The sequence below is a fragment of the Camelus dromedarius genome, chromosome 5 (genome assembly GCF_036321535.1).
Source record: "Camelus dromedarius isolate mCamDro1 chromosome 5, mCamDro1.pat, whole genome shotgun sequence".
In the NCBI taxonomy this organism is placed as follows: domain Eukaryota; kingdom Metazoa; phylum Chordata; class Mammalia; order Artiodactyla; family Camelidae; genus Camelus; species Camelus dromedarius.
In genome coordinates, this window is record NC_087440.1 from 66765006 (window position 1) to 66788168 (window position 23163).

The window sequence follows — 23163 nt, forward strand, 5'->3', positions numbered from 1 at the left end:
AGGCAGTGACTGTGGGTGGGACAGGCTTTCAAACCTTCCTTTTCTTTCCCTTGGTCTCACCCACAGAGAAGTGCTTAGAAAATCACTGGATATGTCACGTCCTCCTTCCTCCCACTCAAATCCAGGAGCCAGAAATTCAAGCTCAAGAGGTGTGAGGGGGAAAGGCCAGCAGTTGTCAAAACAGGACAGACCATATTGTTGAAGAGAATGGGGTGAAGGCCACGCCTGCGGGCAGGATCCTCCGTGAAGAGTCACACACCACACACCCTGTGATGTCCTCCCATGCTCCTGAGGGCTGTTAGAGCTTAGAGAGACCTCATCAAACCAGTAGAATCCAGGGACTTGGGAGGGGATGCGATTGCCCAAGGTCACACAGGAAGTTAGTGGCAAAGGAGGGGCCAGAACCAAGGTCTCCCAATGAACAAACCTACCATCTCATGGCTACATACACTCTGCTGCCTCCCAAGGACAGGGGAGGCTTCCGAGATGCCGGGTCCCGGTGGGAGGGACGGGCTCCCAACAGAAGTGGGGCAGGCAGGCCACAAGGGTCACACGCTGGGTGACTCGTGATCGGAGAAGGAGATTAGCACCGGCTGAGCCACGGCCACATACCTGTGCAGGATGTTGTCATGGTGAAGAGTGCTGGTGCTGAGTCCAAACAAATATGGACTTGAATTGTGCGTGACCCTGGAGAGGTGACTCAGCTTCTCTAAGCCTCAGGTTCTTCTTCTGTAAGATGAAGATAAAAAGAATATCCCATAGGATTTGGGGGAGGAGCAAACTAAACAATCCACATTGGGCACTTAGCACATTTGAAAATGGGCACTGAGTAAGCAAGCACACGAAGCGACAGTTGCCTGAATTCTCACTCCATCCTTTAAGAGAGGGTGTCAGAGGCTAATATAACCAGTTATATTGGTTAAATTCCTACTGAGAGCCAGACACTGTTCTAGACCCCGGGGATCTAGCTGTAAGCAATGCTGATGAAAATCCCTGCCCTGGTGGAGCTCACACTGTAATGGGGGATGACAGACAATAAACAAAAAATGTAAGTGAATTGTAGGATGTGATGGGGGTGATGAGTCCTATGGAGAAACAAAGCAAGGAAGGAGATAGAGCCAGGGCGTGGGGGGGGGGTGGGGTTGCAGTTTGAGAGAGTGCCCACGAAAGGCCGCCACCTGATCACACTGAACAAAGGCTTGAAGAAGGCAGGAGTGTGGGCATGTGGTTCTCTGGGGGAAGAGCATTCCAGAGAAAGCGAAGCACAAGTGCAAAGGCCCTGAGGCAGGCACCAAAGATCAGAGGGACAACTTGGAGGCTGATGCTCTGAAACAGAGGAGTGCAGAGAGGAGAAGTAGGAGATGAACCTAGAAAATGTTGGAAATGATGATGCTGAAAGCTGGGGTTTGAACCCAGAACTGATTTCCAAACCCAGACTCATACTCCTCACTCCTCCACTCCACTCAGTCCCATCACAGGCTCCCTTGACGATTAGCTGGTGTGATTGGGGGCCATTGGTTCTGTTCTTTGTGTGGTTCAAAGTCAGATACCAGGAAGAGGGTGAAGAAATCCATTTTCATGTAAGAATAACGTCTCTGTCCTCAGAACCAAAAATGAGAATATCCATTTTGGTACTTACATGAACTCATCAAGAGGCTAGGACAGAATACATGAAATCAGGCCATCCAAGACCTCCAGGACATGGTCACTTTTAATGAGTACAAATGCTTTTCAATCCCCAAAAGCCTTAGCTGTTTCTCCTTTATTCACCTGCAACAAGGAGCACACACAAAACTCCTCCCCTGGCCAGGCCCCAGAAGGGGAAACTGGGACTCTTTCAAATCCTCTCTCTGCTGCACTAGCAGCAAGGTCCCAGTAGGTAGCATGCAGGAGGGGTGGCCTGGAGGTCCGGAGGCCCGGTCCTGACTTCTGGTCACTCTCAGGACCCTCTGTGTGCCTTCCTTTTCATCCCTCTGGAAGAGGACCTCTGTCTGTCCCCACCCTCCGCACATCTGAGGGTATTGCTAGGAAGGATCAAAGAAGATCTCATGAAAGGCCTGGCTCCCACTCCAGGTAATTGCCAGGTAAACACACAGTGTCTTTATGATGTAATGGGCCTGTGCCGGCAGAGCTGAAGGGAGGAAATTGCTCACTTTGGGGAGGGGCAGGCACTCTTCCAGGCCATTATGGTCCACTAGGTAAGTCGCCTTTGCCAAGGTGAAATGGTTCCCTTGTGACTTGAAAAGTGAACTATCTCCTACTATTTCACAAAGCATTTCAGAACCTGGGCTATGAACTTCCTCTTCTCTCTCCATGAAGCATCCGTGGCAGGGCCGCCATACTTCAGGCAGAAAGGCTTGAGAGAATAACGGCGTTTCAAGAGGGTGGGAATTCACACTGGAGAAGGTTGGGGCAGGCACAGGGTTTGGGGAAGAAGAGACAGCTAAGAACTACAGGAGGGGGGTCAGGGTTGCGCCAGAGAGGACCCTGGGGCCAGGTTTTCAGTCCTGGGCATTTCCTGAGACCACCCATCAGCTGAGCCATCTTGAGGATGTCCTTGCACGACCTTGGCCCTCAGATTTCTCATATACAAAATGAGAAGACCATTGCCAAGTTCGCATTCAGCTCGAAAACTCTGTGATGTTAAGCAGCAGAAGAAATTGCACGGGGGCATTTTTAATGGCTGGGATGGCCCATGATTGGGCTAAAATGATCCATCTTTGTGTCTGATCCAGAAACCCCTTCATTATTTGCCGCAGGACAGACTGAGACCTAGATGGGGTCTTCACCCAGGTGCTTAAACAGAACACATGAGGTGGGACTGGTCATTTTCACGTGGAGCTTGGAGGCCCAGGGGAAAAGCATACAAGCATACTATACAAGGAGGGGAGGGACACACACACACTCAGCCCCTGCGTTTTAGTATCAGAAGATCATAAGCGGCATCAACAACTTGGCATTCCCGCTGGTGCCAACCAAGCCCTCTCGCTTAATTACATACCTAAAGCACGGCAATTTGAAATCCTGGCAACCATGTTCCATGCAATTAAAAACAAACTAACAAACAGGCCTTCGTTGCCCCCTAGTATTTTGTTAGAATTTGGTCCTGCTATTCCCCCACTACCTTGGTAACACTTAAGGCTTTTCGCACAAACAGCCTCAGTGCCCTGTTGCCCTAATGCCTGTCCGTCACTCTCCGACTTCAGACAAGAGGCCCACAGTCAGGTGCCGTTCAAACAACAGCCTTGCTGACTCCCAGCCTGAGCTCCCAGGTCACTGTGCTTCCATTTTTCCCAATTAAGGAAAACAAGATTCCTGGACTGAGTTGGGGATGCTGACTGCATCATCACTGGCTTTGGGAGTTGAAAGTGAGACTTGAGCATCCAGCCTCAATGAGCCTCCATGCATTAATCAGCTCTGCTTTTTCTGACTTTCCAGGTTTAGGAGTGGAAATCAGTGCCTAAGAGACGCTCACCATTAGCCAGAATCACAGGGGACAGAGAACCCTGAACCTGGCACACTCACCTCCAGACATCGTCCCAACCAAATGTTAGCCCCAAATACATATTCTCACGAGAGCTCCTAACCAGCAGTGACTTGGTCAGGCTTGAAGTTTAACACACCCCCACCCTCCCACCCCACTCCTGCCCCAGTAAATGCTGCCACTTCACCAGGGAGCAAAGGAGGCCCCATGGGGTACACTTGGGGATGGCATCTCTGCATCAAATCCATCAGCAAGACCTGGGGGTTCTAATTCAAAAATGGCAGCCATTCCTGTCCTTTCCTTCACCTCCAGGGCCGGCTGCCATCACTGCCTGGGCAATGGCCTCTGTTGACAGCTGTGACTTTGTTTCTCCAACTGATTCACCCTCTGCTCCACAGCCTGAAGGGTCTTTGACAAATTCATAGATGTTGGCAACCATGATTGAAAGCATTGATTTCGTTCTACTTAGACTACAGTCCAAATTCCTTTCTGCAGCCTAGAAGACCCCCAGTGCAATCCTCTCTTGATGGGCTCCTCATCTTTCTCAGCTTAAAATCAGTGGTTCTCAGTCCGGAGTAATTTTGGTCCCAAGGGACACTTGACATTGTCTGGAGTCATTCTTTGGTTGTCACAAATGGGGGCAGAGGGTGCTACTGGCATCTAGCGGGCAGAGACCAGGGACGCTGCCAAACATTCCACAACGTGCAGGACAGTCACCATCATTAAGAAGTGTCTGAGCAAGTTTATTCTGCATAGCACAGGGAACTATATTCAATATTCTGTAGTAACCTATAATAAAAAGAATATGAAAACAAACATACAAATGTATACGTATGACCGAAACATCATGCTATACATCCGAAATTGATACAACATTGTAAACTGACTATAGTTCAATTTAAAAAATTTAAAAACAAAAACAAAAACAAAAACAAAAAACAAAGATATGTCTGGCCTAAAATATCAATGACGCCGAGGTTGAGACATCTTGGCTTAAATCCATTTCCTCAGAGAGGCCTTCCCTGACCATCTGTATCTAAAGTTGGTTCCCACCCCCATTGTCCTTCACATCACTGACCACAGTCTGTCAATATGTTTTTGTTTTTGTTTTCATATGTGTATGCGCCACCAGGTTAGAGACCAAGAATGTCCTGTTCAGCTTTGTTGCCTCAGCACCTATCACTTAGAAGATGCTCAATAAATATCTGTGGAAAGAAGGACAGAAAGGGAGGGAGGAAGGGGGGGAGGAAGGGCAGTCATGACCACACAGCCTCCTACTGTTTCTGAGCCCCCTGCAGTATCCTGCCCACCCGCATCTTCATGTGGAAAATCTTCCATTCAACTCGGCCAGTTGTACTGATGATTTTACTAGAGAATAAGCTTAGTGGATATGAAATATTTTTAAAAGCCTGTGGTGGATGGTAGCATGAAGATGTCCAGATTTCTTCAGTATTAACTTTTTGTTTTTCAAACAAGTCCCGGAGGGTAGGAGCCATGTCCATTTCAGGCTCGACTGTAGCCCCAGCACCCTGCACAGGGCCTAGTGCATGGATGGTAGGTCCCTAATGATGTTTCTGAACAAGTGAATGAATGAATAAATATCAGAGGAGGCCTCCCAGAAACCCCCAGCCTAGAGGGGAGGGAGGGGTGATACACATTACACCCACTTCTCTGGCAACTCATAAACCCGTTCAGAGAGCCAGCCCCCAGTTCACACTCTAGTTCCTTTCATTGGTGACCTTTAAAAGAACATTGCCGATAAGCATTTAACCTCTGGAAGAGAATTCTGTCCTTTGTCAGCTATCTGAGGCTGCTCTTGAAGGAAAAATAAATTTGGCTTCAAATTTTCCAAACGCCCATTTACAGTTCCTCACACAAAGCCCAGACATTTGTACTATGTTGTCATCCAGAGGCCAGCTAACTCTCTCAAAGGTGACCTTCTCTCCATTACCCCCCCCACCCCGCTCCCAGTAACTCCCAACCTAATTACCTCCTCCCCCACTCAGGGCTTCCTGTGGGAAGGAGCTGCAGGCTGTGAGGACTACAATGCAATCCTTACTGGAATGGATCTGCCTAAATTTCACTCCTAAACCCCAGAGATTAATGTTATTTTATTAGCAACACAAAATGGAAAAGACTGAGCTCTTTCAGTTTAATCTGCTTAGTTTCCGAGGCTGCAGGGAGCTTCTCCAAGGAATGTGCTTGGCTTTTGTTAGAGGAAGTTAAAAAAAAAAAGTCCAACATATTACTTGGCATAAATCTGCCTAACTAATTTAGATTGTGAAAACCCACTGATTAAGTCCTGGGTCTGTCACTTTCTTCCTATGGAGTCCACAAATACACTGCTATTAGGAAATCTCATACCATAAAACGCACTGTTGCAAATCCCACTTTGATTTTCTGACAAAATTTGCTTTTTATTCTCACCAGCGCCATCTGGTGGTCACTCAAATTCTCTAGTACTTTTAGAAATTATTGAAGCCTCCAGAGTGCCTGTGTACATATGTGCATTCTATCTATAGTTTTGGGGGAAAAAAAAACTCAAAAATTTCAATTTATTAACTCCTTTAAAAATAACAATAATAAACTTTAAAATTTAAACATAAATAATATATTTTAATGAAAAATAACCATATTTTCAAAAAATTCTATGAAAAGGGAGTCATTATTTTACATTTCTGCACGTCTCTTTAACGTCTGGCTTAATAAAAGGCAACCAAGTTCTCACATCTGCTTCTGTGTTCAGTCTGTTTCAGCATCTTGTTTTGGTTGAAAAATACAAAGAAAATCTGGCCTCACACAGATATGTTGTTGGAAGAGAGAGGCTTATTTTAATAGGTTTTCAGATAATTGTGGGTATTCTTCTTTGATACTATACCGAAACTCAACAAGTTATAGTTCCTTAAAGGTTAGTTGGAATGTGGAATCTGAAACCACATCCATGAACTTTATATACTAGGCTGTATTAGAATCCATTGTCTACATCTAGGCTGTATAGAATTCATTGGTCTATCTTGGGCTTGGAGTGGATTTTTAAATGCTTGATTTTTTGGAACAGAATAGAGAGCCCAGAAATGAACCCACAAACTTTTGGTCAACTCATCTTTGACAAAGGAGGCAAGAATATACATTGGAATAAAGACAGTCTCTTCAGCAAATGGTGTTGGGAAAACTGGACAGCAGCATGTAAAACAATGAAGCTAGAACACTCCCTTACACCATATACAAAAATCAACTCAAAATGGATTAAAGACTTAAACATAAGACAAGATACAATAAACCTCCTAGAGGAAAACATAGGCAAAACATTATCTGACATACATCTCAAAAATTTTCTCCTAGAAGAAATAAAAGCAAGAATAAACAAATGGGACCTAATGAAACTTACAAGCTTCTGCACAGCAAAGGAAACCAGAAATAAAACAAGAAGAAAACCTACGGAATGGGAGAAAATTTTTGCAAGTGAAACCGACAAAGGCTTGATCTCCAGAATATAAAAGCAGCTCATATGACTCAATAAGAAAAAAATAAACAACCCAATTCAAAAATGGGCAGAAGACCTAAATAAGCAATTCTCCAAGGAAGAAATACAAATGATCAAAAAGCACATGAAAAAATGCTCAATATCACTAATTATCAGAGAAATGCAAATCAAAACTACAATGAGGTATCACCTCACACCAGTCAGAATGGCCGTCATTCAAAAATCCACAAATGACAAATGCTGGAGAGGCTGTGGAGAAAGGGGAACCCTCCTACACTGCTGGTGGGAATGTAGTTTGGTGCAGCCACTATGGAAAACAGTGTGGAGATTCCTCAAAAGACTAGGAATAGACTTAACATATGACCCAGGAATCCCACTCCTGGGCTTGTATCCAGAAGGAAATCTACTTCAGGATGACACCTGCACCCCAATGTTCATAGCAGCACTATTTACAATAGCCAAAACATGGAAACAGCCTAAATGTCCATCAACAGGTGACTGGATAAAGAAGATGTGGTCTATTTATACAGTGGAATACTACTCAGCCATAAAAACCGACAACATAATGCCATTTGCAGGAACATGGATGCTCCTGGAGAATGTCATTCTAAGTGAAGTAAGCCAGAAAGAGAAAGAAAAATACCATATGAGATCGCTCATATGTGGAATCTAAAAAACAAAAACAAAAACAAACAAACAAAAACAAAGCGTAAATAAAGGACAGAAATAGACTCACAGACAGAGAATACAGACTTGTGGTTACCAGGGGGGTGGAGGGTGGGAAGGGATAGACTGGGATTTCAAAATTGTAGAATAGACTACACTGTATAGCACAGGGAAATATACACAAAATGTTATGATAACTCACAGAGAAAAAAATGTGACAATGAGTGTGTATATGTCCATGAATAACAGAAAAATTGTGCTGAACACTGGAATTTGACACAACATTGTAAAATGATTATAAATCAATAAATGCTTGATTTTTGTTACTTCATTCATTGTTATATGGAAAATATTAGTCCACTGAATTATGCAGAACTTCTAAATGTTGACACATTTCACTATAGGATATAAAATAGTCACACTCAATATTCCTACCAAATTCATCAGAAAAATCTTTTAAGTATTGGCAGACTGTCAAGCTCATGACAGACTCAAGTTTTCCAAAGCCCTACTTTCTCCTTCAAAGTTTGAATTTTATCATTCAGAACAAATACCGTCAGTTGTTTTCCTTGAACTAACAGTCTCACTTTTATTTTCGAGAATGTATCTGCCAAATACTCAAGGCCAAATAGCCATAGTTTGCTGGACAAAGATTCTCTTGAGTAAAAATGGTGTCCTATAAAAACAAAAAGCAGCTGGTGGTGGGGGGATACCTCAGTGGTAGAGCACATAGTTCAATCCCCAGTACCTCCGTTAAGGTGTGTGGGGTGGGGGTTGATGGGGGAGAAGATAAAAAAAAAAAAAAAAAAAAAAACAACGCAGCTAGTTTGCTAGGAACACAATTACATATGTGCTTTCCCTCCAGACAACCCTTGTACTTCCGTGGGCATCAGATGTGATTTATGTGAACTTCGCATTTCACCATGCAGAATGTAAAAAGGTGACCTCATGGGTCAAAATGTCATTAAGTTAGTAATGTTTACCATTTTATGAAGGATGTTCTTAGGTGAAACTGGCCCCTCTGTTACTGTAAGTGCATGGTGGTGAAGAATACAGAGAGTTCAGTCCAGTTTGGGATCGCTACCATGGCATGTGCTAAAGTGCCAGGAATTTTACCCGTTATTGTTTTGAGCCCCTGGTGCAGATAGCAACACAGCAAAAAGGCAAACAACAGTTTAATATTATTGGAAAAATAGTTTTGATCTCACAGACCCTCAGGGACCTATGGACCACACCATTACCCTATGGGCTGCAGGAGGAAGGAGAGAGGGGCCGTTATAATTGGTCATTAATACCATTTGCTCAGAAATATGGTCAAGAAAAAGACCTCCATGCCCAGAGCCCATCTCCTTAACCCCTCACCCCATATGTTATTCCCATTGCCTGCACCCTTTTCGGATTCCTCATAGAGAGTCTCCTTAGAGACAGACTCTTTCCCCACCCTGGGGTGGGGTGGGGGGGGCACAGACTGAAGAGCCAGGTGGGAACCCAGCTGGAAGCACCCACTCCACCTCCCCCTAGTCTAAAATGTGTCTTTTCTTTTTCTCTCCCAGTTATCACCTAACCTTAACACTATGATAAAGAAAGATACAAGAACAAAGTACCCCTGAGACGAGGAATGCAAGATAAGCAACCTGGCAGAGGACAAGAATCCCCTTTATCTCTTACCTTCACCATCCAAATCACTATTTCAGCCGTACTCATCTTTCAGGTCTCAATTTAGACATCAGTTCCCATCTCTCATTCTCTCTCCCTGCCTCCCTCTCCCTCCCTGCGACCCCATTTCTCCCTCTCCCTCTCCATATATATATAGAGAGAGAAACAGTATACATATTCCCATAGTGCCTCGACTGTCTGTTGCCTCACCTGATTTTCCCACTAGATGGTAAACTCCAAAAACGGGAGCAGCCACTCTGTCTCATGCACTCTCAGGGGTTTAAAACAGAGGGGACGTGTTAACATTTACATGTTTTTTTTTTTTTTAATGGATGCCTTTAGATGGGCAGCAGCTCTCATTTGTCAGAGCCCCTCCTCTACTGCATCTTTTTGTCATAAAAATGCATCACTCATTGACCTGCCTGGCTCCAAACAGAACTGGAATTTGCCAGTTCTCCTGCATCCCAGACCAGAGTAGGTCCTCAGTATGTATTTATCACAGGGACGATTATTCTCTTTTCAGGTTGGGTACAGCACAGAACAAGGTGGGAGTCAGCATTTCTTTAACTGGCCTCCCCTCGCTTGCCATGGTCCTCAGGACAGACTGCCTTTGTCTGTAGGAGTCACTTTGTAAGCCCCATCAGTGTATCCTGGCATATTTGGTCTCACCAAGGAGACTGTGACCATCTGGGGGCAGAATCTGGTCTATATTCCTTTCTCCTCTTTCCCTCTTTCTCTCGCCCAATTCTCCCTTGCCTTCCTCCGACCCCCAACCCAAATTTGACCAATTAATTTGTCAACTGCTTAATTAGGTGACAGCTTCGACACCTGGGTACGAAGCAGAGCGTCTGCTCATGACAAAGATAATTGTCTTCAAGCAGGAGGGCTCTGTTCCTGGAAGATCAAGCCTTACAGGAAACAGGGAGGGGTACAGTCTTAGGTGTGGGGAAGGGCTGGGGGAGAAGGGTAGGAAACAAACTAACTCCCTGATGTTAAAACTGTTTCTGATTCATTCTGACTAAGACATCCTGCAACTAGCTCTTTTCCTCCCTTGTTTTCTGTGCTAAACAGCCCCCAAACTTTCCCCCTTTACCCTCTCCCTTCCCTATACATTCTTATATACCAAGAATAGCTTTAACCCAGAGGCTATGCTCCAGGAAGGAGGTCGTGGGCTGAAAAATCTCAGAAGAATGGACAGACCTATCCGGAGTTCCTCCGGGATGCCAGGAAGATTCATTGAGGTTAAGAGGAACGCAGCACCCTGTAAAACCCTGATTGTATCACCTTCTCTGTTCCATCCAGTTTTTCTATAACCTCAAGATCCCAACCCCAAGACGGATTCAAAGTCTCTAAGGCACTAGCCTGCTGTGACTCCCCTTTGCCTGGCAAAGGAATAAAGTGATTCCTTTCTGATTCTCCCAAAACTCTGCCTCCGAGTCTCAATCTGGCTTTTGTGGATACAGAGGCTGGTTTTGCAGCAACAGGGGCAGGGAAATTGTGGTAAGAGATTGGGAAGATAGATTAGGGACCAATCATGAAGGGCCCTTAAGGCCATGTTAAGGAATGTGGATCTTTTCCTGCAGACGTTGGGGTGTAACATGATCAGACCTGTGTTCCACAAGCATATTTTCCAGGGCTGATCTTCCTTCCCAACCTTTCCCTTTCCCCCCTTATCACAAAGAGGTCTCCAGTGTCCACCACTGAGATGGCACAGGAGGCCCTCCTGATTGAGTGGCTGCAGTGTGACCAGCATCTGAGAGGAGGGGCAGGGCCCAGCAGCAGACACCCACCCTCTCTGCCAAAACAGTTCTCCAACTGGAGCTGGTCGGACCAGATCGGGTGGGGACGGGAGGGCTCAGAGGATTAGCACATCCATCCCAGCCTCAAATGAAGCACATTCCATAGTCAAGTGAACAGGGTGTGGTGAACCTAGGCCCAGCCCAGCCTCTTACAGGGAGGGGTGTTTGCATGTGTTGTAGTGCATTGCATGCCTGCCCAGGACCTGACATTCCCAACCAGCTCTGCCCTCTAGGAGCCCTCCATGTACCTCTTCTCTTAGAATTTTCTACGTACATGTATCCTCACCAGGTTCTGCGTGCATCATACAGGGGGCTCACCATTCCAACAGCATCTCTCAATGCAAGGAAGAGATGAGGAAAGGGGTAAGGAAGAGATTCCAGTAGGACCAGGAAGCTGGCTCTGGCCCCCAACCTACCTTCCAAGAGCAGGGCTTCTGGAGTCCCCTTGCTGTATTGCTTGGGACAAAGGGGGCAGCCTTGAAGCAAGTGGCCTCTGGAACATCTGCAGAGAGACCTGGTATGAGAAAGGACCCCCAAACTACTGTATTCACCATTGTTTGGCTGACTGTAAAAGTAACACATATTCATTGTTTAAAAAAAAAAGTCTTAAAAGAGTAAAGAACATTTTTAGATCACCCATAATACCTATCCATAAAGAAATCAGTAACTGTCTTTCCATCTTTTTTATGCCTATCAGGTGTGTAATTCTTAAAAAGATGGAAAGGAAAGGAAATATATTTTCTGTATATAATTGGAATCAAGTTATTCTTGAAATTTTTTGTATCCCACCTTTTAACTTTTGAATAGTTTCCTATTTCCTTACTTATTCTTGAACGATCTAATTTTAATGGCTACATAGCATCACATATGGTTGTATCATAAAACCAGAGAGAGGAAGCAACAGTGAAGCATCACCAGGGGTCACTTTCACACAAGGAAGAGACAGACATGTGCTGCTTGGTGTGAGAGGAAGTCATCTCATGTCTTTGAGCCTTTGTGCTCCTCCGTCCCCTAGGACTCAACTCACATGTTGAGTCATGAAGTCTCTGAAGCCCCAGCTCAGGCTAACATCAATCCACCATCACAGCACTGACCACATTAAACAGAGTTCTATATATCTCAATCTCTCCCAGCAGACCATAAACTCTTGGAGAATAGGGCTCTCCCTGAACAAGCTGTAAATCTCGTGTCCAGCTGGCACCTGGCACATAGAAGAAATTTGATAAATGTGTGTGGGGTGGTGGGTGGTAATAGCTCAGAGGTAGAGTACATGTTTAACACGCATGAGGTCCTGGGTTCAATCCCCAGTACCTCCATTAGAAAAAAAGGTGGGGTGCTAAATAAATAGACAAATGCCTTGCAAAGAAAGATGCAAAGTTTAAGTAACTCCCTGTTGCCAAGCATTTAGACTGTTTCTAATCTGTAAAGAGAGGCTTCATGCTCTCATGTTGACTGAGGAGGGTAGAGGTTGTCGACTGAAATAAATGCACAACCTACAAGTTGAGAGTTATGTTTTATTTGGTGGACAATTCTGAGGAGTCAGCCCAGGATGACAGCCTCTAAGAGATCCCTCTGAGGGACTGCTCTGAAGAGGTAGGGGAGGAGCTAGGATATATAGGAGCTTTACAATAAAGATCAGGTAGTTGGAACATTAAAAGATTACTTGTTAACTAAAGAAAACCAGATATCTCAAGTTGAAGAATTTAGTGCTTTTCTGTGCATGGGAAGAAGCAAACATTTGGGCTCGTTGAATTCATTCCTTTGACAAGCACCTAGCTATCTAGTATCCTGTCCTTTTCTTATTCTGAGTCCCCTCAGAGTGCACCATTGTGAGTGGCTGCAGAGGCTGGGCTGCAGGCTTGTCTTCACTGGGGTTGGGGGCTGATGGCAGCCATTGATGACTTGATGGCTTCAGCATTCTTTGTTTACTGATATGGTTTGCAGTATTTTTCGTTCACAGGTAGACCTCCTAAAATCTTGTTTGTAGTCAAGAGAACCCTCCTGCAAATAGTGTCGGGGTGAATGGTAAACAAGTCTTTGCATCTGACTCATTCTTAGGATGTGAGTGCAGATGCTGGAATCGGAGAAGTCCCAGCTGCACTTTGATAGTTCTGTGGCCTTGCTCCTGCTAGTTGACTCTGATCTTCACTCTTCTCGGTGTAAAATGGAGAGAATGGGCTCTACTCTTAAGGATGTTGAGATGTTGTCAATGAGATAATGCAGGTCAAGTCTCAGAGAGAGGCTTGGCACGTTACAGCCAGTTATTACTGGATGAACTTTCCGGGCCCTTGTTACAAAATTAATGCCATATGGCCAAACTGCTTTGCAGAAACACGGAGCAGTTTATATATATACATATATGCCTCTCATGGCATCTTCTCCAGTCAGCCTTACAAAGGTTAGGTGGCCCTGGTCAGTGCTACTCTGAAGTTCAGTACAAGGTCATCTCTCTCCTCACTGTCTAAGCATTCAGCCACCCCCCCCCCCTTCTCCCTGGTTTGCAGAGGAAGAGGCTAAGGGGAATGGAGGGAGTGAAAGGTCACGGCATTAAAGCTTGAGGGGGTCAATACAGAAGTTGCAGAAGCCACTTTTCCACATGCAGCTGACTGATGACATAGTGGACGAAAGTAATAAAGAATGGCGCCAAACAAGATTCCTCTGTCCGCTTTCACCGTCATCCCTATCCAACACACTCATGGAAAGTGAGAGCACAAAGGCTGCTTTGTGATCAGCTCGCTCCAGAAGAGACCCAGAGAGATTAAGTGGCTGGCCCACGGTCACACAGCTGGCAAGCGCCATTTAGAGTATCAAGACCACGAGGAACCCAGGGCTCACGGCTGGCAAATCTTGTCCACAAGTGTACAACTCCATGTGCCTTTGTCCTCTTAGCGGCATTCACAGCTTCACCAGGAATGTCATGGTGGATATGGACAGGGAGTGAGAGACAGCACACACCTGCTGGGCGCTCTGAAAGCCAGAATCCATGACCTGAGGGAAAGTCAGTTGTGAGAAGAGACTGACCCTCCTGCCGGTCAGAGCTATGCTTCACAAAGGCCCCTGTGGTCCAGGCTCTAGGACCTTCAGGGAGGCGCCCCACCACCTTTTCTTTCCTGCATCATATCCAACCCTCTCTCCAGTTATCTTATCCCTACATATGGAAACTCCCTAGAAACCGTTACTTGACATCTTGTATAATTACAAAGAGGGGAAAGGACAAGTCTACAAAGCACCGCAGCAAACCAGAAATCATTGTTATAACAGTTTTATTCAAGTCTGTATGTGCTCTGGTGGTGAGACCAGGCTGAGATCAGCATTACACTGTAATACGATAAGAGGTTTAGCCATTGAACCAAGCCTGCTTGGCGTCCCTAGTGAACAATTTACAGTACCTTGAAAAAAAAAAAAAAAAGCCAAAGACCCTGATAAGTTTCCTTCAGGACTTTCCTATTTTTAAATATTGTTGACAAATTACAATAACTTAAATCCCAAAGCAAAATGGGAATTCAAGGACATGAGGTCAGCACACGTGGACAAGACACGGGAGCAGGGAAGGCCTAGGGAGGGAAACTCGTGGCTAATTACTGAGGAACAAAACCAGCATGTGTGTGAACTTCACTTTACCTAGACTCAAAGGCTCTAAAGGGGAGGAAAATCCCAAAGAAATCTTTTCTGCGAATTAAGTAAAACCCACCTCCGGCTCCTTTCCTTAACCTTCTAGAAGATACTGATACAGTCTCAGACTAAATCTGTGTGAGTGTGTGTGCATGCGTCTGTGAGTATAAGCATGAGTGCGCGTGTGCATGCACGTGTGTGTGTTTAGGGTGGGTAGTGAGAAAGATTAGAGGAGAAAGTTGACAAGATCATCACCTCCCTTCTTTGCTACAACTGGATACCAAGGGCATATGGCTCGATACAATAAAAAGACAAAAGCCCAATTTCAAGTTCCCACAGAGAAGCTACAACCGAGGCTTCCTAACTCGAGACTGGGAGGGACATGGGTTGAAGCTGTGGCAAAGAGCAGTAATGGGGCAGCTGTGGGCTGGAAACAGAGTGGAGAGACCCACAGGTCTTCGGTGGTCCTGGGAGAAGAGCTACAGAATTGACATGTTCAGCTCTCACGTGGGACAGGTCCCTGAACAATCATGGGGGAAATGGTGGCACAGGAAGCAGCCAGGCAGAGAGGCAGCTGGCTGAGCCCTGGGGCAGCTGCCAGTCCCGCTGGGAGCCTCCAGTCACAAAGGCAGATGATGGGTTAGCCGTAGGACAACTCATCCTTGGACAAAGAGCCACCTCAAAGCCTCAGTGGACCAAAGCTAGGCTGATTTTATCCCAAAGCTTCTAAACAGTGGCCTAAAATACACTCAGAGGAAAACGAGAGGCAGCTCTGGAGCTCAGCAGATCAGCAACGCCACCTCCTAGCCGCATCACCTTGGGCGTGTCACGTAACCATCTGAGACCGTTTCCACATCCTCAGATGAAGGTAATACCCCTCACCCCCACCCCACCCCCTAGGATGACGGAGAGTCTAAAAAAAGATGAGAAAAGAATGTAAATGTCTAGGATGGCACCTCCCCCGTAGGAGAAATGGAACGCTTTCATATAATTTATTGTCAGCCCCCATTCCCAGGGCAGGATAAACCCACACCCCATTCTGAGAGTGATGAAGAAAAGAACCCTAGCCAGTGAAGCTTCTGGGACTGGAGGTAAAGAGAAAAGATGAAAGTAAAATAAAGACGACAGAGCATCATAATGATAGCGAAAAGGATACAAAGGGTACTGATGGAGGTGATGTGACCGGTATTATGAAGGTCACTGAGGGCCAGGCACAGCGCTAGCGAAGCTGCCCTGGGCATGCAAGGGAGTCAGAATGCTTCCGTCCTCTTCAGTCCTTCCTGAAACTGGGAGGCAGAATGATTGGAGGCAGAATGATTTATTTGCTTCTCTGGAAATTCAGAGATGTCCCAAGGAGGTTTCAGATGAGACTCTAAAGCATCCTCTCCACTGTAATCACTTCCCTTTCCCTTACAGCACATACACCCCTCCAAGTGGTTACAGGGTTTCAGAGGCAGAAAGAAAGCTAGAGGACACCAAGAAAAAGTCACCCCAGTCACAGGTCCAAGGCCAAAAACTGTCCTAGGTGTCCCACTACTGTCGGGTCAACACATTCCTATTTAAATGCAAACACTTCCAGAGAGCTACCTACCACCTGACTCAGGACCTATGGGAAGGGCAACCAGAAAAAAACCCCTAAATCCACCTCACAACTCTGCCTGCACTTGCTCACAGATCAGGGTGGGGGGCAGGCCGGGCTGAGGCGAGGATAAAGTGAGTGAGGCACTCACCTTCCATATAAAATTCAAGGCAGGGGCGAGGGGCACCCAAAAAACTCAGTTATCAAGATAAATCACATTTCAATACAATATATTTAAAAATTTAAATTAATGAAAAATCCATGATGAATACAATATCCAAACTTTAAATAAAGTCAGGATCTGTCAAAGCAGATGCAAAGGGGTGAAGGATTTTAGGAACGTGGGCAACATACTCCTTCTGAAACTTGGTCTTGGACTTCAGGAAGTGTACAGCAAGACTGCCATACCCACAGGGGCCAGCATCTGCCAGGACTGCTGTGGTTAAACCAGTCTGACCTCTGGGTTCAGATTTCCTGGATGTCCACCCCACTCATCCCAACAGCAAAGGCTTGTCTCTGAACCTCAGGAACTGTACTCCACGTGTCGTCCTGATACATTTATCCAGTTGTCAGATCCATGCCTGCCAATCAGTGTAGTAAGACTGGGCTGTGGGTGTTTGTAGGGAGGGTGGGTCAGACCCATCAGGAGGGAGACTGGGTCAGGGGAAAGGCAAGTCTGTTTCCAAGAGAAACAAAGAGAGGCGTGGAAAAGCTCTCGGCTCTGGAAACCATCTGGGCCCCGAGGCTCTTCTCTATTTCTAGCTGCAGTTAGGAACAAAAGACCCAAAACAAGGCCAAAGGCAGGGGATGCAGGGAATCACAGCCAGAAAGAATCAGGAAGGACCAGTCTTACTGGCTCCAGACCAAGGAGCAGCCTAACCTTCGGAAGAACAAATCAGGCGGGGCTCGCCCAGCAGCCTAGGGAGGCCAGGTGCTTCCAGACCCAAGACCAGAAATGGACGAAGCAGGGGGTGGGGCCTGTCAATAGCACATCAGGACAAATGGAAAATACTCAGTCTGAGAAGTGGGTGAGAGGCTCACGTTGCCTGCACAGCCAAGCAGAAGCCCAGGGCTGGGTCAGCCTAAGTAGGCCCCCAAGCCTCGTTAATTGCCTTAATCAGCCAGGACTCCAGTTTCCACCGCCTGCCTTCAAAGCCAATGCCTAAGGTGGTGAGCACCCAGGCGGCTGGGCCGGGGAAAAGCCCAGGACTGAGGACTCCCCGGAAGTAGCAGTGGGTTTCCCCTTCCCATGTGGATTTTTACTAATCTGAATTCCTTACCTAAGATAACAACCACCTGTTCAACAGGAGAGATGTGGGACTGTGCTCCTCACAGTAACTGCAGCTTGACGTCATCTCAGGCCTGAACCCTAGGAGAGAGGCAGGGGATCCAGCAGGTCAAACCATATGAAACCACCAACATTCGACTGTTTCTGACCCCCAACCACACGCACACATTTATCCACAGACAGAAGCAATCTAGCAAAGGGAGGCTTATCAGTGCGGGACCTGGGGCCCCAGGACCACACGTTTCAAGCTAGAAAGTCTTCATGTTTCCAGTGGGGAAAGTTGCATCATCCTCAGTTCACGGTTGTTGGGCTCAGAGGTCCAGACAGGGGGAGCGATGCCTGCAACCTCACACAGCTAGTAGGTGGGCAGCTCAGATCACCAGATTCCAGCCACTCAGGCTGCCACGGTCACGTACAAGGTGCTGTGGGCTGCTCTCTCCTTGACCCTGTTCCAGTGTCTGGCACAGCCCTCAGGAAAAGCCTGGCACTACAGAAGTGGCAGCACCTGCTTCTCCCCCCAAATCCTTCAAGAGGCAATGGTGCGTCTGACCTGCCCAATGGGGCCCTCACACACCTGAGTCAAAGGCACAGGCTTCATGAAACACATGCGGGAAAGTCAAGGTTCTGTATTCAGGAGGAGCCTGTGGATGGATCTTTCAACCCTGAAGTGTACCATTCACAGCCACCCAATCTTCAGGATCAGTTGCCCTGTGATTTGAAGAGTTAGGAGTATGTCTCCCTCCTCATGGGGGAGGGTGGGGGGAAGGAGCCTCTAATGGGGGGGGGAGGGCTGTGGACAAGAGTGTTAACACAAAGTCAGGCCTAGGTGCTCTTGGGGTATTTGTTGTGTCCCTGAGCAACTGCAGTCTGAGGGAAAGGGGGCCTTGTGAGGAACCCCACACCATGACATGTCTCAAGGGCCAGCAGACCCCCTTCCAAAGACTCTTCCAGGCACTGGTGTGATTCCAGTCTCTAAACAAATCAGACTCTGGGAATGACTCCAAGAAATGACAGACCCCCAGACTGTCACTGTGATGCTGCTTCCAGCTCCCCACCTCCCATTCCCTCCTTTGTAAGACATTAACGGTAGGGATGTTCAGCCTGACTAGTTAAGTGGGGGAGTTAGGAAGGATGCTTGTAAACACCAGGTGCTACATAAATGCAGCAGAAGAGCATGTGCCTGCCCGTAGCCCCCATTAGTCATGCTAAGCCAACTGCACAGCACCCCTCTTCCACAAGCCTAAGGAAGAAATAGTAGGCAAACCGCCCAGAGGCAAAGGTGGTGAGAACCACACTGTTAACTTCAGCAGTTCATCCTAGTCGCTGGCAGGGAGCCACAGGCTTCACAGACCTGCTCTGATACACACTCTCTTGCCCTTGTGAGGGAAGCAGGTGATGGTCGCTTTTACAAGGAGGAAATCTGAGAGGGGCTAAGAGACTAGCCTGAGGTCAAACACCAAAAGCAGAGTGGAGAATAGAGCCAATCTGTTCAGCTCTCAGAGCCTGGTACCAACTCAGCAATCAGTCCAGGCAGCTTTTCCATTTCTCTTCACTCGAATCTTCAACTTTAAGCATATCCCTTGTCTACCAGCAAGTATATCAAATGCAGGAGGAAGACGATGTAATTTTGTAAAGGTCAGGAGGAGAGGTGAGCACTATTCTGAGCCATCCAAATGTGAGGTACCACCACCACCACCACCATCATCATCATCAGACTTTCGGGATACTGAAGGATATGATGCTAAGAGCATCCGTCAAAACCTCCTAGATGTAACATACGAAGATAACTGGGACATCTACTCAGCCCCTGGCAGTGTCCTGGATCCCCAAGGACAGAGGATCGCCCTATGTAGAATCAGTGGGAGGAGCTGAGGGAGCCAAGGAGAAGGGGCAGAGGGCAGTCTCTGTTTCCTACCACCATCTTCCATGTAGGGAGCACCGGCCAAGGGCGGTGGGAAAGCGTCTGAGGAAAGGGGAGGGAATACCAGCTCACATCGCTGCAGAGGCTGGACCCTCGCTCCAAGGTCTGACCCTGCCCACGATCCTGGAGGTGAGGGAAGATGAATGTATGGAAAGCAACCCAAACCTGTCACTATGTAGGATCCTCACCCCACCCTAGCCTTGCCCGACAGGGAGAGAGTGTGGCAGGCAGGGGCCCCTTGGAGACTTGGTCTGAAGGAGCTGAGAGATGGTAACTCCTCCATCTTCATGGAAGCCCACAGAAGAATCTTCAGAATAACTCTGCTTCTGCCTCTTGCAGGTAAATTCCATCCTTAGCAGAGTCCCAGCATTTCCATCTCTTCCGCAAATATGGATGAGGAAGAACTGGGTGTGACCTCTCACTCAACAGCAAGTAGCCATTACTCAGGTTACACCACATCAGCGACACTACCACTTCCAAGACAGCTGGCTGCAATCTAACAAAATGACCAAAAGGAGAAAGTGAGCAGAGGAAGAACCCTTGCCTCACACCACAGAGCACAGAGCCAGTGTGGTCTGGATCACACTGTAGGCTGCGTCCACCAGAGGGCCGTTCAGTGGGGCCCAGGGTCTACAGACACGTCGGTGGCTTAGGCCCTGGGGCTAAGGAGAGTCCCAGGGAAGGGCACAGAACAGATCATGTCCCTCTCCCCTTCAGAAATGAAGAAGCCCCTTGATTGGCCAGGACTGCTGACTGGATTCAGACTTCCTATCCTTCCAGCCGAAGAATGGGGGATGGGGGGAAACACCTCTTACCTACTGTCTTTGCTGAACAGCGAGACAGAGAGAGATGAGATTCAATAACAAAACCCTGGGCAACAAAACCAACAGTGCCTCCCTTCCCGAGACGAGGTGGGGCCCTCGAGCCAAAGTGCCTGCCAGTGGGCTCGTAAAACCAGGAACAACTTGAAAACCACGGTCACTCCTTGGGTCATCCTCAGGGCAGGGCATCTATCAGAGTCACAGAGAGAAGAGGGACCAAATCCACCCCACCCCCCACACCAGTGTCACCTCTCCTGTCCTGGCATCCAGGCAGCAAACGCAAGGAACCTGAAGGGGGGCCTCCAGCGCCTCCAGAGAAATATTCCAGGATGAAGGACAGTGCAGCGACAGGGCGAGCGGCTTTGGGAGAGGGGCTCGACTCCCAGGCAAGTTGTTACTCCCACATGAAGACAACTGGTCACACTCGACACAGGCGGCTCCAGGTAAGAGGAACAGCAAAGACACACGTGAGAATGCTCCAGAAGAAGCTTAACCTTCTAGTTAAGGAAACAAATTTCAGAAAAGTCGGGGTGGGTCTCTGTTGTCCTTTCTACCCCAGCTCATGGTCCAGAGCCCAGCACAGGGGGCTGTCCGTGCACAGAGACAAGAGGCCTTGGTCGGTCTCCAGTGCTTGGGACTTGAAGGTCACTGCACATCGGGCTCACTGGGCCTCTTACACACATCATCACCTCACCATGCCCATTTACGGAAGGTTCTACTGATGGCTCCATTTTACTTCAAAGGCATCACAGAATGGATGACTGGATGAGGATTTGCCACAGGCCCAGCTCCCAGTGCCCAGGACCCACGCCCACATGCTGTCCTGGTGCAGTACAGAGATGTCTCCCAACCACACACACAACCCCGCGTCCACTCATTCCAGGGACAGAAGGAAAGCTCAAGGGAAAGGAAAAACACACACAGATTAGACGACAAAAGGGACAAACAAAGGAACTATCTCGGGCTTCAGAACTGGCACCAGAGTCTCCCTAGGAACTCTTCCTGGGATGAGCGTGTGTTTGTATCAGAACCTGGTCTGACCATGTCCGGGGCCCAGGTAGAAGGGTGCTGTCAACATGTGCTGGTTTCTGCCCTTATTTGAATGTTTACAAAAGGAATGAGGACAGACAGACTCTGTTACCCTCTTTACTGCAACTCGACTGTATTTCCTAACTCCCTCCCTTCCCCCAGCTCTCACGGAGGCAGGTCCATGACCCCTGACCACTGAACGTAGGCTCAAATAATTAAGTGGGGCTCCTGGAAGTGCAGGCAGGTGGTCCCACCTCCATCAATTCCTGTGCCCGACACTGGGCAGCTTGCCTTCAGTCCCCAGCTGGCACCAAAGGGCTCAGGACGTGGAGGAGCGCGCATCTCACGCCAACGAGATTCTGAGTCGTGAGTGTCAGGGAGGAATGCGGAAGAGGAGCAAAGTCAACCACAGAGCATCCAACACTGGTGTTTGGGAAGGCTGAACTCAGGGCTAACAGAGGGACCCCGGGGGGCAGAGGAGGAGCAGCAGACAGATTCGGCTGAGTGACTCTGCAGGGTCACCCTGAAGGCAAGGAAGACTGAGGAGGGGTGGGGGGACATGCACGCACCCCTCCCTCCCCTACACAGCCAGAGCTGACGGCCACAGCCCCTCTGGTGGACACGGGAAGAAGGGCCCTGCTTCCACCCCTTCCATCTTCAAAGTGCATTCTCAGTGCAAGAAGTAGGGCTGGAGCTCAGGGGGTCCCATTCTGAGGGAGGGCTGTGCCAGCCAGCTCCCCCTTCTCCTCCTGTTTCCCCCACTCCACCCACCCCCAAACCTTTTCATGCTAAGACCAGAACTCTTGCTGGATCTCATAAGGGGCCGGCCTGTGTGTGTTCAGTTCTGCCCTGCACAGCGGCACGGTGCTGTCCTGGCTCTGGCCCTCTGCATCCAGGTCCAGGAGCGTCCGCTCGGCGGGGGGCAGCGGCCCCGCCTGGAATGGGACCAGGGCTGGCAGCCCAGGTCGTTCCTCCACGGTGCTGCTGCTGCTGGCAAAGCAAGAGTCCAGGTTGCTGGGCGTCTCCGTGCTGGAGCTGTTGGCCGGGGAGGCGCTACGGGCATGGCTGGGGGACACAAACCACCATGGGTCCAGCCGTTGCCGGTTGGCAGAAGGGCGTGGCCGAGGCAGAAACTCCAGGGTCTTGGGTCTCTCCAAGGTAGAGTCCTGCTGTGTGTTCCAGCGCCTTGGGGTTGGTGGGAAGACCACGTTGGGGTCAGGGAGGCGGGGAAATTCACCTGGGTCTCGGCTGGGGCTGGGGGTTTTCAACATTCCTGATCAAAGAGACAAAGGGAGAGGCATCAGGTGATGGCCCACATTTCTGGGCCAGATATACACTGCATTCTTCCCGCCTTGCCACAGCCCTATTCACTTGGGGTAACATGGACAACCACCATTCAAGGAGCACCCACTATGTGCATGCAGTGTGTTGGGAAGCACTAGGGCTAAAATGGTCAACAAGGCCACGATCCCTGATTCTGGTAATAATGGGACACATGGGGGTCGTATTGGTGATGAAACAATGAAGGAAATGTCTGTTCACTCACAGTTCATCCATTTAATAAATGCATGACAAGAGCAAAGCTAGGTATCAGGAATCTAAAGACCAGTACTCTAGGGGTCTCTTTTTCCCAAAGAGGTCACCTACCTGGTTGCAACCAAAAGTCTACAGAGTGGAGGGGTGAGCTGACTGGTAAAATACAACTGTCATACGCACTCAACTCTCTCTGAAAGGCTACTGCCATGCTCTCTCCTACCGGAATTGAGGCGGTTTCTAAGTCAGACTGAGGTCTTCTAGGGGACAAGGGAAGGTGGTGGGGAAGAC

At 48.0% G+C, this 23163-nt stretch overlaps 1 protein-coding gene across 9 annotated transcripts in view; it reads right to left on the minus strand.

Annotated features, from left to right (window-relative positions):
- Positions 1 to 601: 601 nt before the first annotated feature.
- MAP3K9 (mitogen-activated protein kinase kinase kinase 9) overlaps positions 602 to 23163 on the minus strand; it is a 90997-nt gene continuing 68435 nt past the window's right edge. For 5 of the 9 annotated variants that reach the window (XM_064486075.1, XM_064486074.1, XM_031453958.2 and 2 more), the window contains one exon: positions 14336 to 22612. In XM_064486075.1, the coding sequence (XP_064342145.1) occupies positions 22128 to 22612 (485 nt within the window). In that variant the 3' untranslated portion in view covers positions 14336 to 22127. Of the gene's footprint in view, positions 730 to 3669; positions 4274 to 11505; positions 11592 to 14335; positions 22613 to 23163 lie in introns of those variants that run through there. The other 4 variants (XR_010381026.1, XR_010381027.1, XR_010381024.1 and 1 more) reach the window with 4 other exon arrangements.